The sequence below is a fragment of the Anolis carolinensis genome, chromosome 3, assembly GCF_035594765.1.
Source record: "Anolis carolinensis isolate JA03-04 chromosome 3, rAnoCar3.1.pri, whole genome shotgun sequence".
Lineage (NCBI taxonomy): Eukaryota > Metazoa > Chordata > Lepidosauria > Squamata > Dactyloidae > Anolis > Anolis carolinensis.
The window spans coordinates 126,275,805-126,301,432 of NC_085843.1; the positions used below are offsets into that span (position 1 = coordinate 126,275,805).

Below are 25,628 nucleotides of genomic sequence, written 5' to 3' on the forward strand. Positions count from 1 at the left end.
TGGTGAGCAGCCAGCCAGCTGCAACCAGTTGTAACAAATTACTCTGACCAAGAGGTCATGAGTTCGAGGCCAACTCAGAGCCTATGTTTGTCTTGTCCTTGTTCTATGTTAAAGGCATTGAATGTTTGCCTTATATGTGTAATGTGATTCGCCCTGAGTCCCCTTCGGGGTGAGAAGGGCGGAATATAAATACTGTAAATAAATAAATAAATAAATAGTGAGGAACTAAAGGAGCTTTGTAGCTGAGAATTCAAAATATAGGATGGAACTGTGACAACTGAAGAGGAATCATAATGGCATAATTGTGTAGCATTTAAAAAGCCAATTAAAAACAGCTTCATATATTGCTTAAGTCCTTGATCATTAACTATGGCTCCTTCTACACTGCCATATAAAATCCAGAAAATCAGTAGAGAGCATACCATTCCACACTGTCATATTATCCAGTATCTGATCCCACATGATCTGTTTTGAACTGGATTATATGGTAGTGTAGACTCATATAATCTAGTTCAAAGCAGATAATGTAGATTATCTGATTTGATAATCTGGATTATATAGCAGTGTAGAAAGGATCTGTGTATGTTAATGGATATGTCTCAAGATTTCATGAAAGTTAACATTTGTGGTTATGTTGTGTCCCTTCCCAGTCATTTCCAATTTGGATCAACCCTAATCTGGTTCAACATGGCAACAGGCTGAATGGTGTCTGGTACTCTTGGACTGTGTTTGGTTCTCTAGGGTAAATGACTTGAAGGGACTTAAAATCAAATTCTAATATTGGGTTGGAGAACCGCTCCAAGCATAGTGGTCCGTCATTTGTTCTTACACAAATTAGGTTGTTTAAAAATGTTTCTCCACTAGGAGGATTCTGGAACAGAAAGTGAATCCAGTTAGGGAAGGAAACCAAGCCTTGACAAAAGAGACATCTGCAACAGCTGGCTCAACTGCTAATGACTGGTTGACGGTTGGCCTTCTAAGGGTCCTTCCAGACAGGCCCTATATCCCAGGATATAATCCCAGGTTTTCTGTTTATCCCAGATTATCTGGCAGTGTGGACTCATATAATCCAGTTTAAAGCAAAAAAACAAACAAACCCTGGAATCAGATCCTGGGATATAGGGCCTGTCTGGAAGGGCCCTAAGTGACTTCCACTTTTGCATTCCTTATCAGATTTCAAAGAACTGCTTTAGTGCTTCTACATCTTTATACTTTTATCCTGCTGGTAGTTTTAACTTGGTTTTTCAAAATCTGTTGCCAGTTTTATCTTGGTTTTATGTTTGACTTTGTTATTAATTGTTTCATTGCATCACAGTCGTATTTTTTATACAACAGTACTAGTGGGTTGCTTAAAAGTGGGATAAACTGACATTCATGCACAGGCAGATACACTGTCAAGCTTCCAGTATTTGTTTTCCAGAATAATGCCAAATACAGTAGAGTCTCACTTATCCAAGCTAAACGGAAGCTTGGATAAGCGAATATCTTGGATAATAAGGAGGGATTAAGGAAAAGCCTATTAAACATCAAATTAGGTTATGATTTTACAAATTAAGCACCAAAACATCATGTTTCTGTGAGTTTTCCGGGCTCTATGGCTATGTTCCAGACGCATTCTCTCCTGACGTTTCACCCACATCTATGACAGGCATCCTCAGAGGTTGTGAGGTCTGTTGAAAACTATCTGTGGAAAATCTAGGGTGGGAGAAAGAACTCTTGCTTGCCTGAAGCAAGTGTGAATGATGCAACTGGACAGCTTCAATGTCTGGCTGTTTACTGCCTGGGGGAATCCTTTGTTGGGAGATGTTAGCTTGCCCTGGTTTTTTCCTGTCTGGAATTTATTTATTTATTTATTACAATACTTCTATCCCACCCTTCTCACCCATAGGGGACTCAGGGCGGCTTACAATAAAACACAATATAAAAATATTACAGACAATTCAATCAATTAAAATTAAATACATTAAACATTGATAAAAATATACATATAAATACACAATTGGCACATTTCGAGTCTGATAACTGGTCTGTCATTGAGTTCTAGGATGGTAATAATTGATGCTGCTGTTATTGATTGAAGGCCTGGTCCCACAACCAGGTCTTAACTTTTCTGCGGAAAGATAGGAGGGAGGGAGCCTGCCTGACATCATTTGGGAAGGCGTTCTTTATTTACTGTCCTGATTTTAGAGTTTTTGCACTTGTTTATGTTTATAACTTGTGTGGATTTTTTTGTGCTTTTACCCAAATTTGTTTTAACTTTTGTAAACCGCCTTGTGTCCAAGAATTGAGAAAAAAAACATCTCCCTGAACCTGGGGAATTTGGAGAGTTATAGTCTCATGAATAATATCCCAAGCTCTGACTTGGATACAGTCATTCATGGAAAGAGTCTGGTCATTTCAGACAGTTGTGACCAGTCTGCATAGAACAGACCCAGTCACTGTCTCCTAGCCCCAGTTCACATTGCTTTGAATCATCTATGGAAAGGAGGAACTTTAAGTGTAAACATGTGGAGTCAGATATTTCTGCATCAGCATAGTTTTTAGAGGTCATTACTGTTCAGAATATCAGTTCAGATGTCTGGATGAGGGTATAGTGTTAATATGGGTAATTCCTGCAGTTAGGTCATAAGATGGGAAAATAGGAGCAGGATTTTTACTGATGAGGAGACATTTTTTAAACATGCCATACAAAATAAGCACACATATATGCCTGTGTTTAATTGTATGACTTAGGCTGCATCTTTATGAATTTAACAGGAAATCGTGTCCCTTTAAAGCCGTGGGGGATTACTTCCGAGTTTATGCATAGTATCAGACTGTTAGAATGCAGAAATTAGTTTTTCTTGATAAAACAAAACATATTTGTATACTGGCTGACTTTTACAAATGGTTCAAGCTGCAGTGTTTAAATTGAATACAGTGTTCCCTCACTACTTCGCGGTTCATTTTACATGGATTCGCTGTTTCGCGGTTTTTCAATAACTCTAAAAGACTATTATAAATCATAAAAAATTACAATTTACAGCCTAAGGAAGAGAGGAAGGAGAAGCCAAAGGGAGAGAAAAGGAGTCCAAGCGGCAACAGGAGGAGAAGGAAGCGATTTATCAACACATGATTGATTGATAAAGACTTAAAATTGTGTATAACTACTTAGATAATGTATAAATATTAAAATAAATATAGTGTCCCTACTTCGCGGATTTTCACTTATTGCGGGTAGTCCTGGAACCTAACTCCAGCAATAAGTTAGGGAACACTGTATATGAGTTTTATTGTTTTTCCCCCTCAAGTTATCAATGTTTTTGCTTTTCTTTTGAGTAAGTGACCTTGTGAGAAGACAATCCTACTGCTGTAGGATTTACTACTGTTTTGCATTATGAAGGATGAAAAGTAACTCATTGTTTTGCCAAGTGCATTCCTTGATTTTGTTGTTGTTGTTTGCAAAGCACATTAGGATTGCTAAGAGAACTGCACAAAACTTGAACATTTGTTCTTGCTTGTGCATTATTGCGAGGAATCGAGGGCTTGCTGAGAATACTGTTAAACCACCCTTTTAGCGAGCAGCAGGGTGAGCTCCCGTCTGTCAGCTCCAGTTTGCCATGCGGGGACATGAGAGAAGCCTCCCACAGGATGGTAAAACATCCGGGCGGCCAATTCTCTCACATCAGAAGCAACTTGCAGTTTCTCAATTTGCTCCTAACACATTTTTTAAAAAGAATGGACTCTGTGTTTATTTTTAATGTCATCTTGGGCTACTTGGCTGCATTTTGTATTTTAAACATTTTATTTAGAGTAACTATTTTGGCTAGTTTTGAAAAGTATGCCAAGTTAAGAAGTTCACCACCAGGATTCTTAATTAACTGCTTTGCAACTATCACTGCAACGAATTACTTTTCAAAAGCAATTTTGCAAGCTCTAGTAACATGCTTCCCTTTTTCCGCACTATTTCTTGGCAATATTCAGAAGCGCAAGAACCATGTTGTGCTCTAGGGTGCACTCTACCTTCATTCACGTGAGATAAGTCTGAACTCTGCCTGAACTGAACTAAATTGATGCTTCCTAGAATTTTATCAGCTGACAGAAGTGAAGGATCACATATGCGTCAGTACAAAGCAACATTAAAGTCACTAATTTAAAGAGCAGGTTGCAATTCATGGTACAGATTCTCAAAGATTTTCACTGTCCCATAGTGCCAAACAGGGATGCCTTCTGTTATTTGCACTTTTAGGTCTCTTTGAATTTAGGGCTGATTTTAAGACTTCATTGTACTGTAGAATCATATAATCATAGAGTTGGAAGAAACCTTGTGGGCATCCAGCCCAACCCCCTGCTAAGAAGCAGGAAAATCACAGTCAAAGCAACCCCGACAGATGGCCATCCAGCCCCTACTTAAAAGCTTCCAAAGAAGGAGCCTCCACCACACTCCGAGGCAGAGAGTTCCAGTGCCAAACAGCTCTCACAGTGAGGAAATTCTTCCTAATGTTCAGGTGAAATCTCCTTTCCTGTAGTTTGAAGCCACTGTTCTGTGTCCTAGTCTCCAGGGCAGCAGAAAACAAGCCTGCTCCCTCCTCCCTATGATTTCCCCTACTAATTGTGATGTCCCAGAGACCCTCGGGTCCTGACCCTGTATTCGTTGCAGACCAGAGCGACGAGGATATAGGGCCTATGCCGACTCAGCAAGAGTCCGTTCCCTCATTAAAAACGCCCTTGAGGCCGAGCCTGTTCTCAGCGGTTCCCCTCCCTTTGATAGGAGGCTGTTTTGGGAATCAAGTTGCTCGGAGAAGGCTAACTTACGGAGGAGCGCGAGATTAGCAGCCAGAGAAACCGCTGACTAACCCGTTTCCCTTGAGAGTTTCCAGGGAGGCTCGCATCTGGCGAAGATGTTGTCTCTAGCCAGTTTCCCCTTGGGAAAAGGGTTGGACACATGTTTTGAAGTCCCTTAAAAGTTCTGCGCGCTGGCTAGCCAGCGTGTCAGTTGGCTAGTCAACGTGTCAGTTGGAGGATTAACGTCGCCTCTAGTTCCTTGTGGCGCTCTATTCTCGAGTAGACTGGGCGTTGCGCCTCGCCTTCTAGTCAAGTCTGGACCACGTTTGGATCCACTACTTTCAGCCTTGCCTTGCCTTGTTTCCTTGCCTTGCCTTGAACTCCTTTGCCTTGGACTGGCTTCTTGGGACTCTTGCAAAAGACCTGGATTATTCCCCACTCAAACTGCTTGGAAGTTTGAGTGCGTTTCGGTTAATTGGATTATCATCTTTGAACTCTAATACTGGACATTGGACTTTATAATACTGGACTATATTTGACCTTTCCCAGAAGGTCTATTGTTGGACTATATATTCTGCTTATTTTTGTTTTATTTCTTCAATTCTTTAATAAAGATATTAGATTGTTTATTGGCTTTGGTGTCTGGTTTCCAGTGCTCACGCTGCCTAGAGTATCACACTAATGGAGATATCGGGATTTAATATGCGTGTAGCTAGACTCTAAAATGTAGAGTAATTAACTTAATGATACAATTTTTAAAAAACAGTTCATATTTTTGCTCCATGAAATTATGTTGGCATTAGAATTTAATGCTCTGCTCCAACAAAAAGGAAGATTTTAGTAGTTATAGGATAAACTGCTTTGAGCTATATATTTAAAAGCTTAGCATAAAATATAAAAATGTAGTTTGTGAAATAAATCATAGTGTCATACTCTACAATGATCACTGATCAAAATCAAAATGTGTGTGGCCAAGCAACATCAAAGTATGGCCAAATGGCTGTGGTCAGATAACAAAGGACAAAAGTTATAAGTGCAAATAAAGCATTTGCTCTACAAAAAAAAGAAGAAAAAAATAATCGGCAGTAAATTGTCTACCTATGTTTAATGTGTACAAGTTATAGTTTCTTTCCTGAGGCATTAGGTAGCCCTGGCACACACAGGTGAGCAGATAAAAAGGAAGGCAGTGAAGGGGGAAAACTAGTAAAACGATGCCTTAAAATACAAAGTTTATGCAAAGCTCTGAAACAAGCACAAATTAGAACTGAAGGGGAAAGGGGAAAGTTCAATCATAAATTCCCTGCAATATTGATCCTATTTTAAGGAAATCAGATGTGGAATTTCACAGACAGACTCTCCCTGTCTCTTGAGGGGAGAAAAACTGACCCCAAATGGTACCAGGTTTCCTTTGCACCAGGGCACTTAACCCTCACCTCAACTAGAAATGCTTCTGCTGCCAAATAGCTGGATGCTTTTAAACAGAGGTTGGATGACCATATTTTGGAACAGACTTGGCCCCCTTCTACACTGCCATATAATCCAGATGATCAAATCAGATAATCCACATTATCTGCTCTGAACTGGATTATATGAATCTACACTGACATATAATCCAGTTTAAAGCAAATAATCTGGAGTTTATATGACAATATAGAAGGGGCCACAGTCTGGATGGCCCTTGTGATTTCTTCCAACTCTAGGGTTCTAGTTTCGTTCACTTTACAGCACATCCCATCTGAGTGATAGAGAAAACAAGTACAGTAGACTCTCACTTATCCAACATTCTGGATTATCCAACGCATTTTTGTAGTCAATGTTTTCAATACATCGTGATATTTTGGTGCTAAATTCGTAAATACAGTACTTACTACATAGCATTACTGCGTATTGAACTACTTTTTCTGTCAAATTTGTTGTATAACATGATGTTTTGGTGCTTAATTTGTAAAATCATAACCTAATTTGATGTTTGATAGGCTTTTCCTTAATCTCTCATTATCCAACATATTCGCTTATCCAACGTTCTACTGGCCCGTTTACGTTGGATAAGCGAGACTCTACTGTAATAAATAAATGGATTCATCTAAGTCTAGATCCCCAAATAATGTAAGTCTGGCTTCAGGTCGGAGCATGGTACCGAGACAGCCTTGGTCGCCTTGGTAGATGATCTACACCTGGAACTGGACAGGGGGAGTGTGTCCCTGCTGGTTCTGCTGGACCTCTCAGCAGCCTTCAATACCGTTGACCACGGTATCCTTCTGGGACACCTTGCCGGGATAGGTCTCGGAGGTACTGTTTTGCAATGGCTCCGGTCCTTCCTGGAGGGTCGTTCCCAGATAGTGTCATTGGGGGACACCTGCTTGACCCCTCAACCTTTGACTTGTGGGGTCCTGCAGGGTTCAGTATTATCCCCTATGTTGTTTAACATCTTCATGAAGCCACTGGGAGAGATCATTCGGAGTTTCGGGGTGCGGTGTCATCTGTACGCAGATGATGTCCAACTCTGTCACTCCTTCCCACCTGTTACTAAGGAGGCTGTCCTGGTCCTGAACCGGTGTCTGGCCGCTGTGTCGGACTGGATGAGGGCCAACAATTGAAACTGAATCCAGACAAGACAGAGGTCCTCCTGGTCAGTCGTATGGCTGAACAGGGAATAGGGTTACAGCCTGTGTTGGACGGGGTCGCACTCCCCCTGAAGACACAGGTTCGCAGTCTGGGTGTTCTCCTGGACTCATTGCTGAGCCTGGAGCCCCAGGTCTCGGCTGTGGCCAGGGGAGCTTTCACACAACTCAGACTTGTGCACCAGCTGCGCCCGTTCCTTGGGAGGTCTGACTTGGCCATGGTGGTCCACCACGCTCTGGTTACATCCCGTTTGGACTACTGCAATGCACTCTAGTGGGGCTGCCTTTGAAGACGGCCTGGAAGCTCCAATTAGTACAACGGGCGGCAGCCAGATTAATAACTGGGGCGGCTTACAAGGAGCGTACAACCCCCCAGCTCCACTGGCTGCCGATATGCTACCGAGCCCAATTTAAAGTGCTGGTTTTGACCTACAAAGCCCTAAACGGTTCTGGTCCAACTTACCTGTCCGAACGCATCTCCTCCTATGAGCCCACGAGAATCTTAAGATCATTCAGGGAGGCCCTGCTTTCGATCCCACCTGACTCACAAGCGCGGCTGGTGGGGACGAGAGACAGGGCCATCTCTGGTGGCTCCTCGGCTATGGAACTCACTCCCCAGTGACATCCAGCAGACTCCATCCCTTCTGGGATTTAGAAAGAAATTGAAGACCTGGCTATGCGCGCAAGCATTTAATGAATGAACTCAGTTAGCGTTGACATGGATTGGATTTAGGCTCTTGCACAAGGTCTGATGGATGATTGGCATACATATTTGGTGTTGCACTGTGTTAAATCTTTTATATATTGTATTTTACTATGTTATTTAACTATTTTAACTGTTTTATTCTTATTTTATTGTATTATGATGTACTGGTAGTGATCCTGCCAGTTGTGTAAGCTGCCCTGAGTCCCCTCGGGGAGAAGGGCGGGGAAGAAATATCGAAAATAAATATAAGTACAGCATTACCCTTTTCCAGTTGTTTTCCTTCTAGTTTTGAGCAAAAAACCCTCAACTTTGGAGAGACCTGTTGGCAAGCATTTTCTTCAATACTGTTCTTCAGATCAAGCCTCACTCTTTTGCTATTTTTTTTACCTTTATTCTTTGGTCCCTTCTTGTTTCCCACTGCCTTCTCTCTTCTCTGCTTCTCCTTCAATTGTTATTCCAGATCTCTTTCCACTGCTTCAAAGCAGTTTCCACTTGCAGCTTCCATATCTACTAACCTCTTATAGTCCTAGTTCACTATACCACCCACAATTTTGCTATCACTTGGTATTTTCTATTTTCCTTTTTGAAGAACTTAAACTCAACCAATGAACTCCATATATATCACTACAAAATAAGCACTATTAACCCCATATACACAACTACACAATACACAATAGAAAGCACTGTTCCTTCTCAGAGGGGAATCTGTTAGAAAAAGAGATTGAGAGGACACCTGGGGTGTTATTATCAGTCAAAGGGGTTCTCCTCATGGAAAGCACCTCTTAACTGCCAGGGCAGCCCCCTTCCACAACTTTTTTACAAGGTGTGTCTATTCCCTTTGCTTATACTCCAAGAAGTAATTTAAAGCCACAGAGCACAAAACGTTCTCTTCCAAAGCAAAGAGTGGCTCCAGCTCTTTGCTTTTCCATGATCCTTTGGAGAAGGGACAGTCTCATCTTCTCATCTCCTTCCTGATGAACTAAGTGGAGACTAATTACTTTTGCACTTTGAACCAAGTTTACAGCAACTGGAGTAAGTCAACGATCAAAGTGGGAGGAGATGAGAAAAGCCAAGATGTTTAAAAAACTAACCGAGAAAGTGTGACAGCATAACTGGAACCTGAATGTATTATCATCGTATTTATGATGAAGAATAATATCATGGCAAAGCCACTTGATACTTTAAAAATATTATCCTGGCCATACCACCAGGCAATTATGGGCATGACTGAATAAGTCCTCCTCTGATTGCTCACCACAGACAGAAGCCTAGCATCACCTGTTATGAATTCAAGTACAGGCAGTCTCCGAGTTGCAAACATATGATTTACAAACGACTCATAGTTAAGAATGGGGGTGAGACAACTGAAAGTGAGAGAAATCTACCCATCAGAAAAGAAATTTACCCCTGAAAGCATTATCATAGGTAAAAGGAGTCTCCACTGAAGCTTTATCACCAATCCTTGACAACAAGCCCAATTTTTCAAAATGCAATTATCGCAGGGACAGAAAGTGAGGTGAAATATTTTGAACAGGGGCAGAGACAGCAAAAAAACAAAAACAAAAAAACCTCACATGGGTGTTAACCTTTCCCTGTGCCATCCAAAGTTTGTGTGTGTGTGTGTGTATATAGTGTATGTGGGGGAGGGGTTCTGAGTTACATACAAATTCAACTTAAGAGCAAACCTACAGAACCTATTTTGTTCGTATTTTGGGGACTCCCTGTATACAATTTTCCAAAAGAGTCAATTCACATCTTCAGCTTTCTGTTCAAATTAAATATACTCTGTTAACATGGTTTTAATCCAAAAGGACTGAAATAAGCAATGGAAAGACCTTTCTGACTATTACATTTTTAAAACTAGGTTATAATCCTAAAATGGCCAGCCATGTTTGGGTCCTTGTCATAACACTACGAAGAAAAGGGTGGCCTGGTTAACTAAGATCCCTTCTACAGATATTGTGGATTGTATGCCTTGATATTCTGGGTTATATGGCTGTGTGGAAGGGCCCTTATGTCTCTTCTACACTGCCATATAATTCAGATTATCAAAGCAAATAATGTGGATTATCTGCCTTGATATTCTGGATTATATGGAAGTATAAAAGGGTCCTCAGATAATCCAGTTCAAAGCAGATAATCTGGATTTTATGTGGCTGTGTAGGAGAGGCCTCTGCAAGTCTTGTGTATACAAGACCCTCATATTCACTGTTTCACCACCAAACCAACATGAGATAATTGCCCTCAAAAGACAAGCTGTCAAAGTATAGCATCATGTGGTGATATCACTTTCAGAGGAATTGTGTATTCTAGTGTGCAATTCAAACCCAATAATTCACAATACTAACACTGTTTTTAATATCGAGCCATGGAGAACTTATTTGGACCAAGATAAGAATGGAGTTTCTGTGCTCTGAGTTTGAGGCCCCTTCTACACTGCCATATAAAATCCAGATTATCTGCTTTGAACTGGATTATATGGTAGTGTAGACTCATATAATCTAGTTCAAAGCAGATGTGGATTATCTGCTTTGATAATCTGGATTATATGGCAGTGTAGAAGGGGCTTGAGATACATTAGAAGAACATTACCTAATTAAGATGTGGCCAGAGAAATCAAAATGTACTTATTTTCTTTCATGGTTTTGTTGAGCTATATACAGTTTAAACATTTTATATTTAAGTAGGGGCATATGCAGATTTCCCTGTGTAAACCAACACAATGATGAAAGCATGTTCAGAGAGACGTATAGGTATAGTTACAACCAGAAGGTAGACAATACTTTAAAGATCAACTGTATCTTTACAATTTTGTGCAATTGTGGAGTTGTATCTCCTATCTCATGTTTACTATAGACCATTTTCTTTGCTACTTTACATTTTTGTCTGCATTTTGTCAAAAAGGCCAAGTTTCTAATTCTGAGCTTTTAACCAATGCAATGTTAAATTTTAAATTAGGCTAACTTCTTCATTGGACTCAGTTTTGAGCCTCTCAACAACAACCAAAACTGCTACACGTTTAAGAAGTTTCCTTAATAACAATTTGAAAGCACAAGAAATCCACAAAGTTATCTGTCCACCACTCTCCTGCCATCTCTCCAGCATTGCTCTTCAACGTCGTTCCAGATAGCTTGGACCTCCAAGATGACTGTGCCACCCGGATTAGGTGAATAGCCCCAACTGCCATGTAACTGATTTGAGCAGGCTGGAAAGTACCATACATTTGTTTGACTTCTGAACAAATGAACCATTCTGTCAGAGAAGTGAAACCTAGAAAAGTACATATCATGCTAGAAACTGCTACACAGAAACTTTTGGCTGATTCAGATCTTTTTCTCTAGAAGAGAATCACAAATTTAAGTGCCTTTGGGAACAGTCAGCATACCACTTGAAAATCGGTCCAAAATGGTTACTGAAAATGATGCAACACTACTTTCAGAAGTGCGAGTGCTGCCCATGGGTGTTTTGGGGTGGAAATTGGTCACCAACCCCATTCCTGCTTTGACTACAGATGACCATAAATGTGATCACTATTCCAATGCAAACGTCTTCTCACAGGCTAGACAGACTTGAATAACAAAAATGGAAGCAATGTTTCCACTGCTGAGATCTGTGGGAAAGTAACTGTTCATTTTTCCAGGGCTAACACAAGTTGAGAAGGGAGGCAGAGTGGTGTAGTTATCTGAATGTTTTACTGTGGCTCTGGAGACCAGAGTCTGAATCCTTTACTCAGCTATGGAAACCCACTGGAGACCTTGGGCAAATTACATTCTTAGCCTCAAAGGAAGGCAAGGACAAACCCCTTCTGAATAAATGGTGCAAAGAAAGCTCTGTAATAGGTTCATCTTAGGTACACCAAAGGTCAGAAACAACTTCAAGAGTTAGTACAAGTTACTTCCGTGCTGGGCAAAGTTATACATGGCAGAGGAAGTGAGACTGTTTTGAGAATGATGATCAATGTGGTAACTTACCCTTTTTTCTTGTTTCTCCTTAAACTCTCAGAGCAGTCTTCTCCAAGACACCTAAAAAGCAGTTTCTTTGTAATTTGCCATTAGAGTCATGGATGCTAATGAGGAGAGAGAAAGTCAGGTAGATTGAGAAGAATGTAGGTGATACTGAACTTGGATGTTCTCATTACAGGAAAAGCTGGAAGATCCAAGTAAGTATTACACATTTTCACATAAGCTGAAAGCTCAGTGAGATCCAAAAGTGAAATAGCCTATGGTTTCACTATTATACTTCTTGCCAGATGCTGTATCCACACTGCAGAATTGTAACAGATTGACGCCACATTAACTGTCGTGGTTCAATGCTGGGAATTCTGGGTTTTGTAGTTTTGTGAGATATTTACCCTTTGTCTGAGAGTTCTAGCATCTCAACAAACTGCTAATCCCAGGATTTGGCAGATGTGGTGTCAAACTGCTATAATTCTGTGGGTGGGTGGTCTCAAGAGTCAGTGTTGGGCAAAAATATCTGATGGGCAATGTTAAGTGGCTTCATTAGAGTCTGCTATTTGGATCACTTTTCCCAACAGGACTGTGTAAACCTGCCTTGTTTATAATAAAGCGTCTCTTTTCAGGCAAGTCTCTTCCAAATGAAGAATTGTTACTGATTGAAACCAATCATTTGCTACTTGCAAGTGGAGGCTAATGGAAACAGAAGGGTCTTGCCCCAGAGTCCAATAGGGCCACTACAAAAACGAACTATGGGGAGAGAAATATTCTTTTTGTGAGTCATTTTGGGTCCCATTTTGGGAGAAAGGTGGCACATAAATAAAGTAAATAAAAAATAAAACTGGCAGTGTAGAATAGCTATGGGTGTGAACATTTATCTGTTGATGTCCATGCTCCATTCAAGACAATCTCTTGGAAGCGACAGGTTGGAAAGAGACAGAGCTGAAGTCAACGACGGAAAAGCCAAGAACCAAATTTGGATAGAGCCACTGTTCCACCTGCCCCTCATTTTTATCCTCCTTTCTTCTCAGTCAATGGACTGTCAAATAACAAACAATTCTTTCTGAAGACCTGAACTGATTGTTTTCAGATTTTTTAAAATAAAATAAATTAGAAATTAGGCTGAGTGCTACATTAATTTCAGCCAAATTAGACTGGCTGCTTTCCCAAACCCTACGACGTTTCACATAAAAAAATCTGGGACATATTATAGCGGAGCCAAGATAGTAAAGCTTATTAATGAGGAAGAACTCACAGGTTTAGAGAGGCTACAGCAATATGCTTTTGCCTAAAACACTTGGGAGGAGCAAGACTTCACCTTCTTCTTCCTTTTGCTAAGTTAACTGAATACAAACTACTATTGCAGTTTGAACTCAATTTGCAGCAACTAAAGTAAGTGGAGGATAACAAGGGAAAGGAGGAGAAGGCAACAGAAACTGGGACATTTTTAAAACAGCCAAAAAGTGAGACAAGAGGATTGATTGAGACTGCCCTTCCCCCAGTTTAAGGTTATGTTTCCCTGCTGTAAGTACACTAAGAAACTTTTTTAAAAAAAGAAATGGGATAAGGCATAAAAGAGAACAGTGTCACCCCATAGCCCAGAGTACATGTTCTCGCAAGTTTTTGCCAGGTTCCAAGGGTCATTTTGTAAAATTAGGGGCCCCTGCTACAAAGTGGTAATAAGGTAACCCCTTCCCCAGTTTCTCATCTCATACATACAATCATCAGAGCCATGAAAAAAGCCCACTTTAATTCTGAAATTACTGTTACATATTCTGTTTGATATTTAATATTGATATTTTGGTTGACAATAATATCCATCCTGAGAATTGTATACATTTGCAACTATTTTGTAACTTTTGGGTCATTAATAAAGCAGTTATGCTATCAATACTTTATTATTATTATTATTATTATTCTAATTAATGAATCAGTTTAATAACACACATTAGGCCAATTAATATCAAAGCCATGAATTACTCCCGAGTCAATTTCTTTTGCACATTTAGTAGTTAAGATCATGTGACCTTTTTATTATTTTCTCATTACAGAACACCTGTATATTTGGATTTGTGCTAGCTTGCTGAAATATCTTTTACCTTCCACAAAGTCACAGGCAGTGTGCAAAAAAATCTGTAGAGCTTTGGACAATGGAGGTACTAGTTCACATTCTTTTACAACAATAGCCTTCGAGAAACATTTACATGGAAAAAATCCTAGGAACATCAGTGGGATGCTTTGCAATATTGACATTTAATACGTTTTCCCAGTCCCCTAGACGTTTTCCCACTCCCCTAGAATATAAAACAAATGTTATTGATTGCTCTAACAGGCTAACTTGCTCCCACTATCTTATAGTTTTTCCCTTTGCCCTTCTATTAGGCGCCACTGCTTTCGTGTATGTACAAGAAACTCTGGGATTGTGGTTTTTGATATCATGGCCCATGTCAACTGAAGAAACATTAAATCCCTGCTTTTCCCAGTCTCAGTTTTAGTTTAATTGTATAAGCACAGAGTTTTCTAGAGGCAGTTTTTCTGTTAAGGCGGATCCGTTCAGAACATTGCTTCAAATTGTTCTTTAACACTGCATAAGATTTGGACAACTGACACAAGGAAATAAGTTTATATACATATCCCTAAGCAAGATAGTTTATGCTATCATATACTCCCAATTTCCCACCTCCTCCTGAATAATGTGGATTGCAGCCTGGGCCTTCAAGACCTATTAAATGTGACCTCTCCCGCCATCCCCAATGTGGGGACCTGGTTATCACTGTGCAATGCAATTTAGGTGGTTGGGTTCAGGCTCCCACCAAAACTCTCGCCTAGCTATAGAAGTGTCTCAACAGAGCTCCTCATGTGCATAGAACCCTTCTGTAGAACTACCACACAGCTACCACGGCAAGTATGCAGAGTTTATGGTAGTGTTTTCATATTTTTTCCACCTTACCAAGTATTATGCTGTCTCTATAAATCTTTCTCACCAAAAGCACATGCTAAGATGTGATTCTGGAATCAGATATGTCAAACCTAAAAGAGAATGCATGCAGTAGGCACTGAGTATGAAAAGATCACCAAGATAACATCTGAACAATATACAGTGTCTATAAACCACAGTATTTGAAAAAAACATACATTATTGCATAGCACAGAAGTATTTTTGAAAAGTGAATACATAGATGTTCTTTGCCGTTAACCATTCTCACAGTTTTCATTATGTGGGAAAGATTTTCATACCCTTATTCTAGTTTTAACTGTGATTAGGATAAAGAAAGGGTTACTCACAAACTTCCAATTAGGAGCCCACAAAAAGGGTCAAAGGCTTTCTCTCAAAAAGGAATAAATGAGTGGTGCAATTTGAGATGGAAAAATATAGTGTTCCAGTCCTGCATCCAGTACCAATAAAATATAGATAATTTACATGCAGTTTTCTTTTCCTTTATACAGGTGACGATGAAAACTTCAAGTATTCAGGTTTCAATGCCATGGAGAGAGAGTACATCTGTGTACAGGGCTTGACCTGAGCCATTGTTCACCATAATTTACAGAGGAGCTATACTTAATGCCAAAGCTCTGCCCTGGAAAACAAGATAATGCCTCTGAGCAAGGCTAGAATTCCTTTTGCTGAGTATTGTACTCTGAACTCGTCCCCCATCTTCTTCCAAACAGAACAAATGGACTGCAGACCTTTTATGATTGGTTTGCTTAAGAAACATTTACAGGAACATACAGCTAAAGCAATAGCCATGACTTTTTTTTCTTATTCTTCATCCTACACTATTAATGAATCCTCTTTCAATTTTATTTTGTTATAAATCTTTCTGCTTTTCTTCCTTCTCCCTTTTCCTTATCTGATTTCATGTCCTCATTCTATTTTACTGTGCTCCATAAATATTATCAGAGTCCTCTGACTACATTACAGTCCTCCCTTTCATTATTGAAATTGCATGGGACCAGGAATTATTCATTTTGTCTTAAAGCACTAACAAAGGTGGTGAATTAAACACAGTGTACAAGAATATTTAAAATCAGAAAAAAAGATGTAAAACTGTGATTCTTGAAAAAAGAGGTGCTTTTTATACACGTTTCACCATTTCTTCCTGTTTCTTAATTATTTGGGGGGGGGGTGGCTGGGGGGGCACTTGCCCTTTTCTCAAATAATGAGGTTTTTGTATATTAAAATTGCTTGAAAGTAATTTTTAAGTGCAACCTAGCCAGAAAGCTTCCCTATTCAAAAGTGAGACATTTCCAGTGCTATCCATTTCTCCTCTGATATGTCACATGTGAAGAGAGAACATCCTCTTCTTGACTGAGACATTCCAGAATGTATTCTGCTAATGGTTAAGGTCCTCCTTTGGACAACGCACTAAATATATCAATTCAAGTTCTTCACTGCAGGTAGTCATCAATGCTGAAGCAGAAAGTTGGTGGCTACATTAAGGTCATTATTTGAAGCCCTCAAAGCTTCCAAAGCATCAACCCGGGAGAATCCCATTTCCATAAGCCGTGCAACCTAGCAAAGAAATAAGGATGGGTGAAGAATAAAAGAACAAAGAAATCATTATCTGAAGTACAACCAAGCATGCAACATAATAGCATGGTTTAAACAAGTTGCTGAGAATAAGTATATGTAGTACAAGAAAGAGGGAGCAGGCTTGTTTTCTGCTGCCCTGAACACTAGAACTTGGAGCAATGGATTCAAATGGCAGGAAAGGTGATTTCACCAGAACATTAGGAAGAAGTTCCTAACTGTAAGAAGAGCTGTTTAACAGTGGAACTCACTGCCTCAAATTCTGGTGGGAGTTCCTTCCTTGGGAGGCTTTTAAACAGAGGCTGGGTGACCATCTGTCAGGGGTACTTTGAATGTACTTTTCCTGCATGGCGGGGGTGGACCGGATGGCCCATGTGGTCTCTTCCAACTCTAGGATTCTATTATTCTAATGCAGGATCTTGGTAAAGAATAGTGCCCTTGTTCTGATACATGAAAGCTAGTCAAGAGTTTAAATGTCTACGGCAGGGGTCCCCAAACATTTTAAGCAGAGAGTTGATTCATGGTCCTGCAGCCTGTTAGGGGAGGGGCTGTACTATAGTTTTAAAAAAAATATGAATAAATTCCTATACATATAACACACATCTTATTTGTAGTACAACCCCCCTCCCCCACAAAAGAACAATAAAATATTTAAAATGAAGAACAACATAAACTTACCACTATTTCTATGGGAAATGTGGACCTGCTTTTAGATGATGAGATACTCAAGTTAATTAGGGTTGTGTTTGTTTACCTTGAAGTCATTTCAGACTTAGGGTGATCTTGAGTCTAAAGATTAGGGCAGGGGCCGGGTAAATTATCTTGGAGGGATGCATCCAGCCCGTGGGCCTTAGAATAATGGAATCAGAGTTGGAAGAGACCGCATGGTCCATCTGGTCCAACCCCCTGCCATGCAGGAAAAATACATTCAAAGTACCTCTGCCAGATGGCCATCCAGTCACTGTTTAAAGGTTTCCAAGGAAGGAACCTCCACCACACTCTGAGGCAGAGAGTTCCACTGCTGAACAGCTTTTACAGTCAGGAAGTTCTTCCTAATGTTCAGGTGGAATCTCCTTTCCTGTAATATGAACTCATTGCTCTGAGTCCTGATTTCCAGGGCAACAGAAAACAAGCTTGCTCCTCCTTCCTTTGACATCCTTTCACATATTTAGACATGGCTATGTCTCCTCTCAACTTTCTCTTCTGCAGGCTAAACATACTCAACTCTTTAAGATGTTCCTTATAGGGGGTTTGGGGACCCCTGGTCTTAGTTTGGGAATCTCTGGTCTAAGGCAATACAGGACCTCATGAGCTAATCCTACCTAAACTTTATGTGGGGAATAACTTTATTATGAAAATTGCTCCCCTTAAAACCTTATGTTCACAGTATCCCACTACATCTTCCTTTCTTACATTGCTGGAATAACATAAGAAGCCTTGTACCATATGCGGGAAGAGCTAACACTGTAACTCCTTCTCCTCTCAGCCCAGTTCCTGGGGGCTTGGTGCTGGTGATAGGGGAAGTTGCCAAATGGGTTTCACCAATGCAATCTGTTGGCAGGGAAAAGGAAAAAATCCCTGCAGTGCAACAATGTAAGAACTCTGCTTTAATGTTCTTTCCCCGGTGTGACATTTTTTGAGGCAGTGAAACTTTGAAACAGAGAGGTATTAAAACAATTTCCCCAGTGAAAATTGAAGTGCTACTGCCTCTATGAGAGAAGTGTGTTAATTCAGAGAACACCTGAATTTGTTTTTGGAGCACAGCTGTAACAAAATTTTGAAATCTGAGCAGAATCACTTTAATTAACGTAGCCGTTATTGTGTGCCTTCAAGTCATTTCTGACTTATGGAGAGTACACTTCAGGAGTGAGGGAGAGGAATAAAAGAGAGTTTAATGTTTTTCCTTCTCGCCACTTTTCTGATCCCAACTGTTGTCATCACTATCCCATAGAGATCCATACATAATGGAACAACAGACCTCAGTGGAACAGAGAAGCAAATGACAGAAAGGCCCATGTCTGCACATGCTGGGAGCTGGAAGCCCAAAAAGTAGATTCTAACTAGGACTAAATGCCAGTTGGTACTCTCTGGTCCCAAAACCTTTAAATTCATTTCCAGTGCATACCATTACTATGAACCTGAGATTTCTTTTTTCCCTTCTTCCCTACCTTCTTAATTGTTTGCAAAAAAAGGGCAGTACATAAATGTTAATACAAACAACACATTCTTGAAACTGTTTTACTCTTAGAAACAGTTGTCACTCTTTTTCTTTCAATGAAGGTGATGCCATGATATTAGCATGTGGCTGTCTTCCATGGATAGAACATCAGAGCTTTGACTCCTTTAAGTGCCATGGTAACTAGAATCCTTAAAGTGTGCCTCGTTGCCTGCATTTGCAAGATGCCGTATCTGAAGTTGAAAAATTATACCCAATCATTTTGTATATGAGATCATAAATATTATTTCGGTTAGCATTCAAAAATGCTAACATGTAATTTATAGAAATAAAATATACACTTTTTCAACCTTCTACCTGCTGCATTATTCCCATACTTTGGGTCTGGCCAGCCACAGTGGCATCAGCTCAAATGGTACAGAGCACATGGATCCCACATCCAGCACAAAGGGAAAAGGCATACTTTCCATGCTTCCAGGGGCAAAGATGACATCTCTTCCCCAATCCATGCAAAGAAGTTGGCTTCACACTAACATTTACAACGGGCTAATATATTTTAGATAATCAGCATGGTGTAGTGGTTTGAGTATTAGATCACAACTCTGGAGACTAGGGTTTAATTCCCCATTTGGCCATGAAAACCCATCTTGGATAAGTTACACACACTCAGCTCCAGAAAACCCCTTCCTAAGTCAGTAGCAACTTGAAGGCACACAACAACAGCAACAATACACACAATATCTTGTATCACATCTGAGATAGAAAGCACACTTAGAGGCTCAGGACATGTGTGGCATTTGCATTTTTATTCTATAGTGGGATTGGGGAAGAACAGCCAAGAAATTTGAAAGGAACAGCCAGAAGGTTGACACCATTACTGTTGTGAATGAGTCTTCTGAGGCTGTGAGTAATAATGGTGAGATCAGGAGAGGAAGGAGGAATCCTCGTGAGGAGGGCTCGTTGGAAGATTTATATAGAAAGAGAATCAGGGAGATTGATGAGGAATCTTCTGAGGAAGATTTATGTGAGGATTTGGGAGAGGGTGTTGAGGTGGAAATGGATGCTGAGGAACCAGTGGTGACGAAGGAAGCTGGCATAGATTGGGCATGGGCTCCGGAAGGGCTTGGGGAGGAATCTGGATCCATGGAGGCTGTTGATGCTGGAGAGGCTTGGGTATCTTCAGAAGCAGATCCCACATGGTCTGCCTGGAGGAATGAGGGTGGTTCCACAGGTGTGGACAGAGTGGGGTATGGGCAGAATGATATTAATTCTGATGAAGAGTTTGGGACGCCTGATCCAAGGGCGTTGGCTGTTTGGAGCTCAGATTCTGATGAAGAATTTGGGACACCTGATCCTAGGGTGTTAGAAGTTTCGACGCCCAAGGAAACCTAAATAAATTGGGGATGTTTGGCCACTATGCTTTGCGTGTGGCAAGGTGTTGCTGGGTGCCATTGGGTTTCCTGTACGTGATTTTGAAGACTGGCTTGGGACTTTGCAACAGATGTAAGTTTGATCCGGGTCATTCTGCAACGGAGGGCTGGAATTGTGTGGGTTTCCCTGGACTGCACTGTTATTACTATTTTGCATTAGCTGCTGTTCGCCTTCGTTGTTTTGGCTTTCTGTGCCATTCCGTGACGTGGACCTTCTTTTGATGACTTCAACTCCTTGGACCATGGACTGGAATTCGACTCGGCTTTACTCTTCGCTCCTAAAACGTGTTTTGCCGTCGTTCCCAATTCCGTGGCTGCTTTCTGTTGCTGACTACTGGCTTCGCTCTTGACCCTGATGCTGGCTGCTCATCCCGACTTCGGACCGACTTGACAATGTTTTCCTGCTCTGCTTCTTCAATTCCTGGCTTGGCCTTCGCTCCAGCAGCGGTTTGCTGCGGGCTCGCCAGCGTCTTTCTGTTCCGCTTGCTTTGCTGCTCTCAACAGAGAGTTCTCCAGCCCGGTTTGGGTGTTTGTTTTGGTTTAAAGCTACTTTCGTACTCCTGAATTTTGGGAAGGTTTTGGGGGTTTCGTAACTGTTTGCTTTTGTTTGTTTCACCATTTCAAGTCCGTTTTGTGCCTTTGGGCTGAGTTCAAGTATTTTATGTTTAGTCCGGATTTTATCTCTGGTTAATCCGGATTATATGTCAGCTCGTGTTTTTGGCATTTCTTCTGTTTTAACTACTTAATAACACTGAAGTTTAAGTGTTTTAAGTTTCTGCTAATTCTTTGAACTATTTTTGGACTATTACTTTAATAAACTATATTTTGCTCTCAGTTGGCATCTGACTTTTGAAATTACCTTCTAACATCCAGGGCAATCACCTTATTCTGCTTATTGGTCAGAACATGTAGGAAATGATATATACCCTAATGTAATCAAAATTATCAGATAACATCGAAATTTTTACCTCTTTTATCAAGAAAATCAGTGTGTGTGTGTTTTTTTTTTACCTGTTCTTCAGAAACCTCAGCTGGAGGCAGTCCTTCATGTTCAGGCTGGTGATTGTCCTGATAGTTTGCATTATGCCGATGACGTAAAGGAGGGAAGAGACGGTTCCAGTTAATAATTCCACCCTATAAGTGATATTTTAAATATAAAATTATTTAAAAAATCAGCAAGAAAATTGCAACTTCAGACAAAATAGATCCCTGTCACCCAAAATCAAGTTTAAGACAGACAAAAAACTGTGTGAATCGATAACAACAACAAAACCAATAAAGAATATGTATCTCTGTCCTTGCTTCCATCATAGCTACAAGAATGTGAAGAATAGGCAATTAATATACATTCATTTGTTCAGTTTACATCCTACCTTTCTCCTGCCATGGGGCCCAAGGTGTTTTACAATATCAATTAAAACAGAATACAAATAAAAACTTAATACCTTACAAATTTAGTAAATTATTCATTTAAAGATTTTCAGATCATATTCAAAACACAAGAACAGCACATCCCATTAAAAGATCCTTCTGCAACTGCTAGTTACACCCAAAGTCCTGTCTAAATAATTAGATTTTTGCCTACTGGTGGAAAAATAGGGCCAGTCTAACCCAATGGAGACGAGTGTTTCCGTTTGGGGGCAGACACTAAGAAAATCCTAATATCCTGTACCCTCACCAAAAGTACTGATGTCAGTGGTGGAATGAAAAGAAAGACCTCCTTCAAAGATTTCAGAACTCAGGCTCTTATCAGTCGCAACCCAAGCTGAAGAGGGCTTTATAGATGTCAACATGAAATGTGAATTCTACCCAGAAACTGACCTGTAAACAATGGATCTGTTGTGTGTTTTCTGTAACCTGCTATAGTCGGCAGTCTTACTCCATAATTTTAGATCAGATGAGATTTTTGAAGGTTATCCAGGTTCAGTGCTGCATCCAGGAATATGCACAATCCATTAAACTGTGATTTTAGGAGATGTGTAATCCCAGCCTCTCTGTTTGGGGATATTTGGGGACAAAAACTGATTTTCTTTTTGTTGTTGCAGAAGAATGTGATCATCCAAAATCTTCTGGAAGTGGATGACTAATATTGCTCCTATTCTCTGGCTGCTTCCCAGTCATAAGGCAAGGGTGATCAAACTCATTTTCATGGAGGACCACATCAGCCTTATGGTGCTTTCATAGGGTGGTTGAATCCATGGACTGAGAATCCATGGATACAGAGGGCCAACTATAATTTTTTACATAGTGATCAGTGTTCTTTAATTTTTCTCCAATCTGGGTTCCATCACTTTTTGATTATCCACACGTATACTGGGGACAATGGGAATTGCAACCCATCAACACGTGGGGCTCTGAGGCTGGAGAAAGGTTAAAGGACATTTTGACGTCAGACAAAATATCCACAAGCCCCGTATCTAAATTCAAACTCGTTTCCTGACTAAACAGAACAAACTGCAGCTTTCCAGATGCTACTATATCACAACTCCTATCAGATCTAGCCATTATATCAAATGATGAGGAAAACAGGAGTTATATTCCAGCATCTGGAAGCCACATAAAATGACATGGAGAGCCAGATTCAGCCCATGGGCCTTGAATCTGACACACTGATATAATCCCTAGCATTCAGGAACCCCTGGAGATGAGAAGATACCATGAACTCTGGCACCTTGATGAAGAAAGTGATATTGGACACTGGGTGGCAATGTTCTAATTTGGAGGGGTTCAGGTTGGTTTTTTTTTAATGACCTCATAACAGCTTTTAGCCAGCTTCGAAGTCTGAAGTGAGGCAGCGATTATGTGGGCAAGGGAAGAACATTCAGGTCAAACTGGGGAACAGAAAGAATTGTTTTATCGGGCAAGGCCCCATGTAAGCCGCCCCGAGTCCCTTCGGGGAGATGGGGCGGGGTATAAAAATAAAGTTATTATTATTATTATTATTATTATTATTATTATTATTATTATTATTCATCTAGATGGATATAAAAAGCAAGAGCACTGGGATAGGTATGTAGGACTAAGGGGTTTTGTAATTCTTGCAAACCTAGGGTTTCTTTTCGTGTCAGGAGCGACTTCAGAAACTGCAAGTTGCTTCTGGTGTGAGAGAATTGGCTGTCTGCTAGGATGTTGCCCAGGGGACATCCGGATGTTTTGATGTTTTTACCATCCTTGTGGGAGGCTTCTCTCATGTCCCCACATGGAGCTGGAGCTGAAAGAGGGAGCTTATCCACGCTCTCCCCGGGTGGGATTCGAACCTGGCACCCTTCAGGTCAGCAACCCAACCTGATATCAATATAATATAAAGAAATTGTGTGTGTGTGGAGGGGGAGGATTCAGTGCATATCACACATTATGTCAGAATTTAAAATGCAATTGAAGACCCATCTCTTCTGGCAGGCCTACCCAGTCAACTTTCAATCATGAGTTTTGATTTATATTCTATTGCTACTGTATGTCAATTCTGTATCTGTATTTGGTGCAAGTTTTAAAATATATGTTTGTGTTTTTATCTATGTAATTTATTTTATTTGTTTTATATTCATATGACTTTGACTTTGTTGTTCCCTGCCTAGAGTCATCAGGAAAGGCAGGTAATCAATAACATTATTATTATTATTATTATTATTATTATTATTATTATTATTATTATTATTACTACTACTACTACGACGGCGTTGTGAGCATAGCTTTACATATTTAGGTGCCACTGCATACCCATTTCTTGCAATCCAGTGCTGACTCAAGTTTATCCCAAAATGATCCATTCCAGATTTGGTTTGGCTTGTTCAGTATCAAAGAAAGATAGTATCAAAGAAAGCGGTAGTATGAGATTATTATACCCTTCCCCAGTTTTGACAGGAAAATGTAAAATCTTGCAATAACAAGGATGTATTAGTATATCACATCTCAACGTTCTGAAATGGAAGTACCCTCACTATTTTGGAGTGCACAACTTGTCTCTAATTTAAAAGCAGCAGTAGAAGTGTTGTACTTTTTAAAAGCTCTAAAAATTGAAGTGTTGTGCATGAAACTACATCTAGGCGATATTAAAGGATCGTTACCATTTTGATGTGTTTGTACATCTATGAATCAGTACTGAAGGCCTCTTCCTCTGTCAATCACACCCATCCACACCCACCCGCACCAACACCCAAAATAGAAAAACAACAATTCTGTTATCATTATTTGCATTTTAAGAAGCTAAAGCTTGGGGCATTAGATTATCACAACCCATGCTACAACTCTGTGTGTGTTTTCTTATCAAGATATTTTAAACATTTGTTCATTCCATTTTTTTCTTCTCACATGCAAAAAGCAGTACAGTCTTGCATGCTTTAGCAAACAAAATATTTTTTAATACAGATCAGCAAAAACAGTATGTGTGTGTATATGTGTGTGCACGTGGGTATGGCTAATTATTTAAATTAGGGAACTATTAAGATCTTGAAAAGTTATGCTTACAAAGTAAATAATTGTGTACAGTAATCATCTCTCTCTCACACGTACATGGACATTTGTTACTAAATGAACTAATAAAAGCGGAGAGGAATAGAACAATTTGTGAATAGTAACAACAACAACAACAACAACAATAATAACTTTATTTTTATACCCCGCCCCATCTCCCCGAAGAGTATTGCCAGATCAGAGGTTAATTCTGTGCTTTTTTTCAAAAGTCACTGTACAGAAAATGCATGCCAACCAAATGTTGTCAAAACAAGTTTTCTGCATAGCTACTGAAATTGTGTGTGTGTGTGTGTGGGGGGGGGGGGGGGGAGCACAGAAAAAAAACTGAAAAGAAAAACAGAACTTTTCATTGTTCAAGAGTAAATATGAGTAGCAAATTTGAGAGCAAGCAAAATCTACCCCTTGCATGTTCTAACTGCAGTGAATGTAATAAAAACTCACATAGCAACACAAAAACATTCCAGGGATGTCTCGTGTTCCAACTCTACATTCTCAGGTGGTATAAAATATTTAAATGTTACAGTTACATCTGAAAAGAATGTTTTTTGATAAGTTACAATCAGAACATAACTCAGTTGCATCTTTATTACTATGGGAAAAGAACGAATTACATATAACTTGCTATTAGTTATTGGTTATTTCCATGATCTCAAGGTAACCTAACTATGGGGAAATTATCAGAGAACAGGGTGTCAACATACAAAGAACTTCAAGTTTTGTCCTTCAACATATTAATTTTTGATGCATTTCACAAAAGGAGATTTTCATGGGAGGGCAGTAATATCGGAAGCAATTCCTTTTTGACAATGTTTGGTACCTTGAAAGCCCAAGGGCTCATTCATTCTTTTCTAGGACCTCCCTAAATGTATCCAGGAGTGACAAGTTGTTGTAAGGGTGCATTTACATTGCAGAATTAATGCAATTTGACACCCCTTTAACTTTTATGGCTCAATGCTATGGAATCATGGGAGTTATAG

The 25,628-nt window shown here is 40.0% G+C and overlaps 1 protein-coding gene across 1 annotated transcript in view; it reads right to left on the reverse strand.

The window, feature by feature from the left end:
- Window positions 1-13,773: 13,773 nt before the first annotated feature.
- Window positions 13,774-25,628, reverse strand: part of ubac2 (UBA domain containing 2) — a 114,195-nt gene continuing 102,340 nt past the window's right edge. Inside the window, exons 8-9 of the mRNA XM_062975481.1 lie at window positions 21,193-21,315; window positions 13,774-16,557 (exon numbers count right to left, since the gene is read on the reverse strand). Of these exons, the coding sequence (XP_062831551.1) occupies window positions 16,450-16,557; window positions 21,193-21,315 (231 nt within the window). The 3' untranslated portion in view covers window positions 13,774-16,449. The remainder of the gene's footprint in view (window positions 16,558-21,192; window positions 21,316-25,628) is intronic.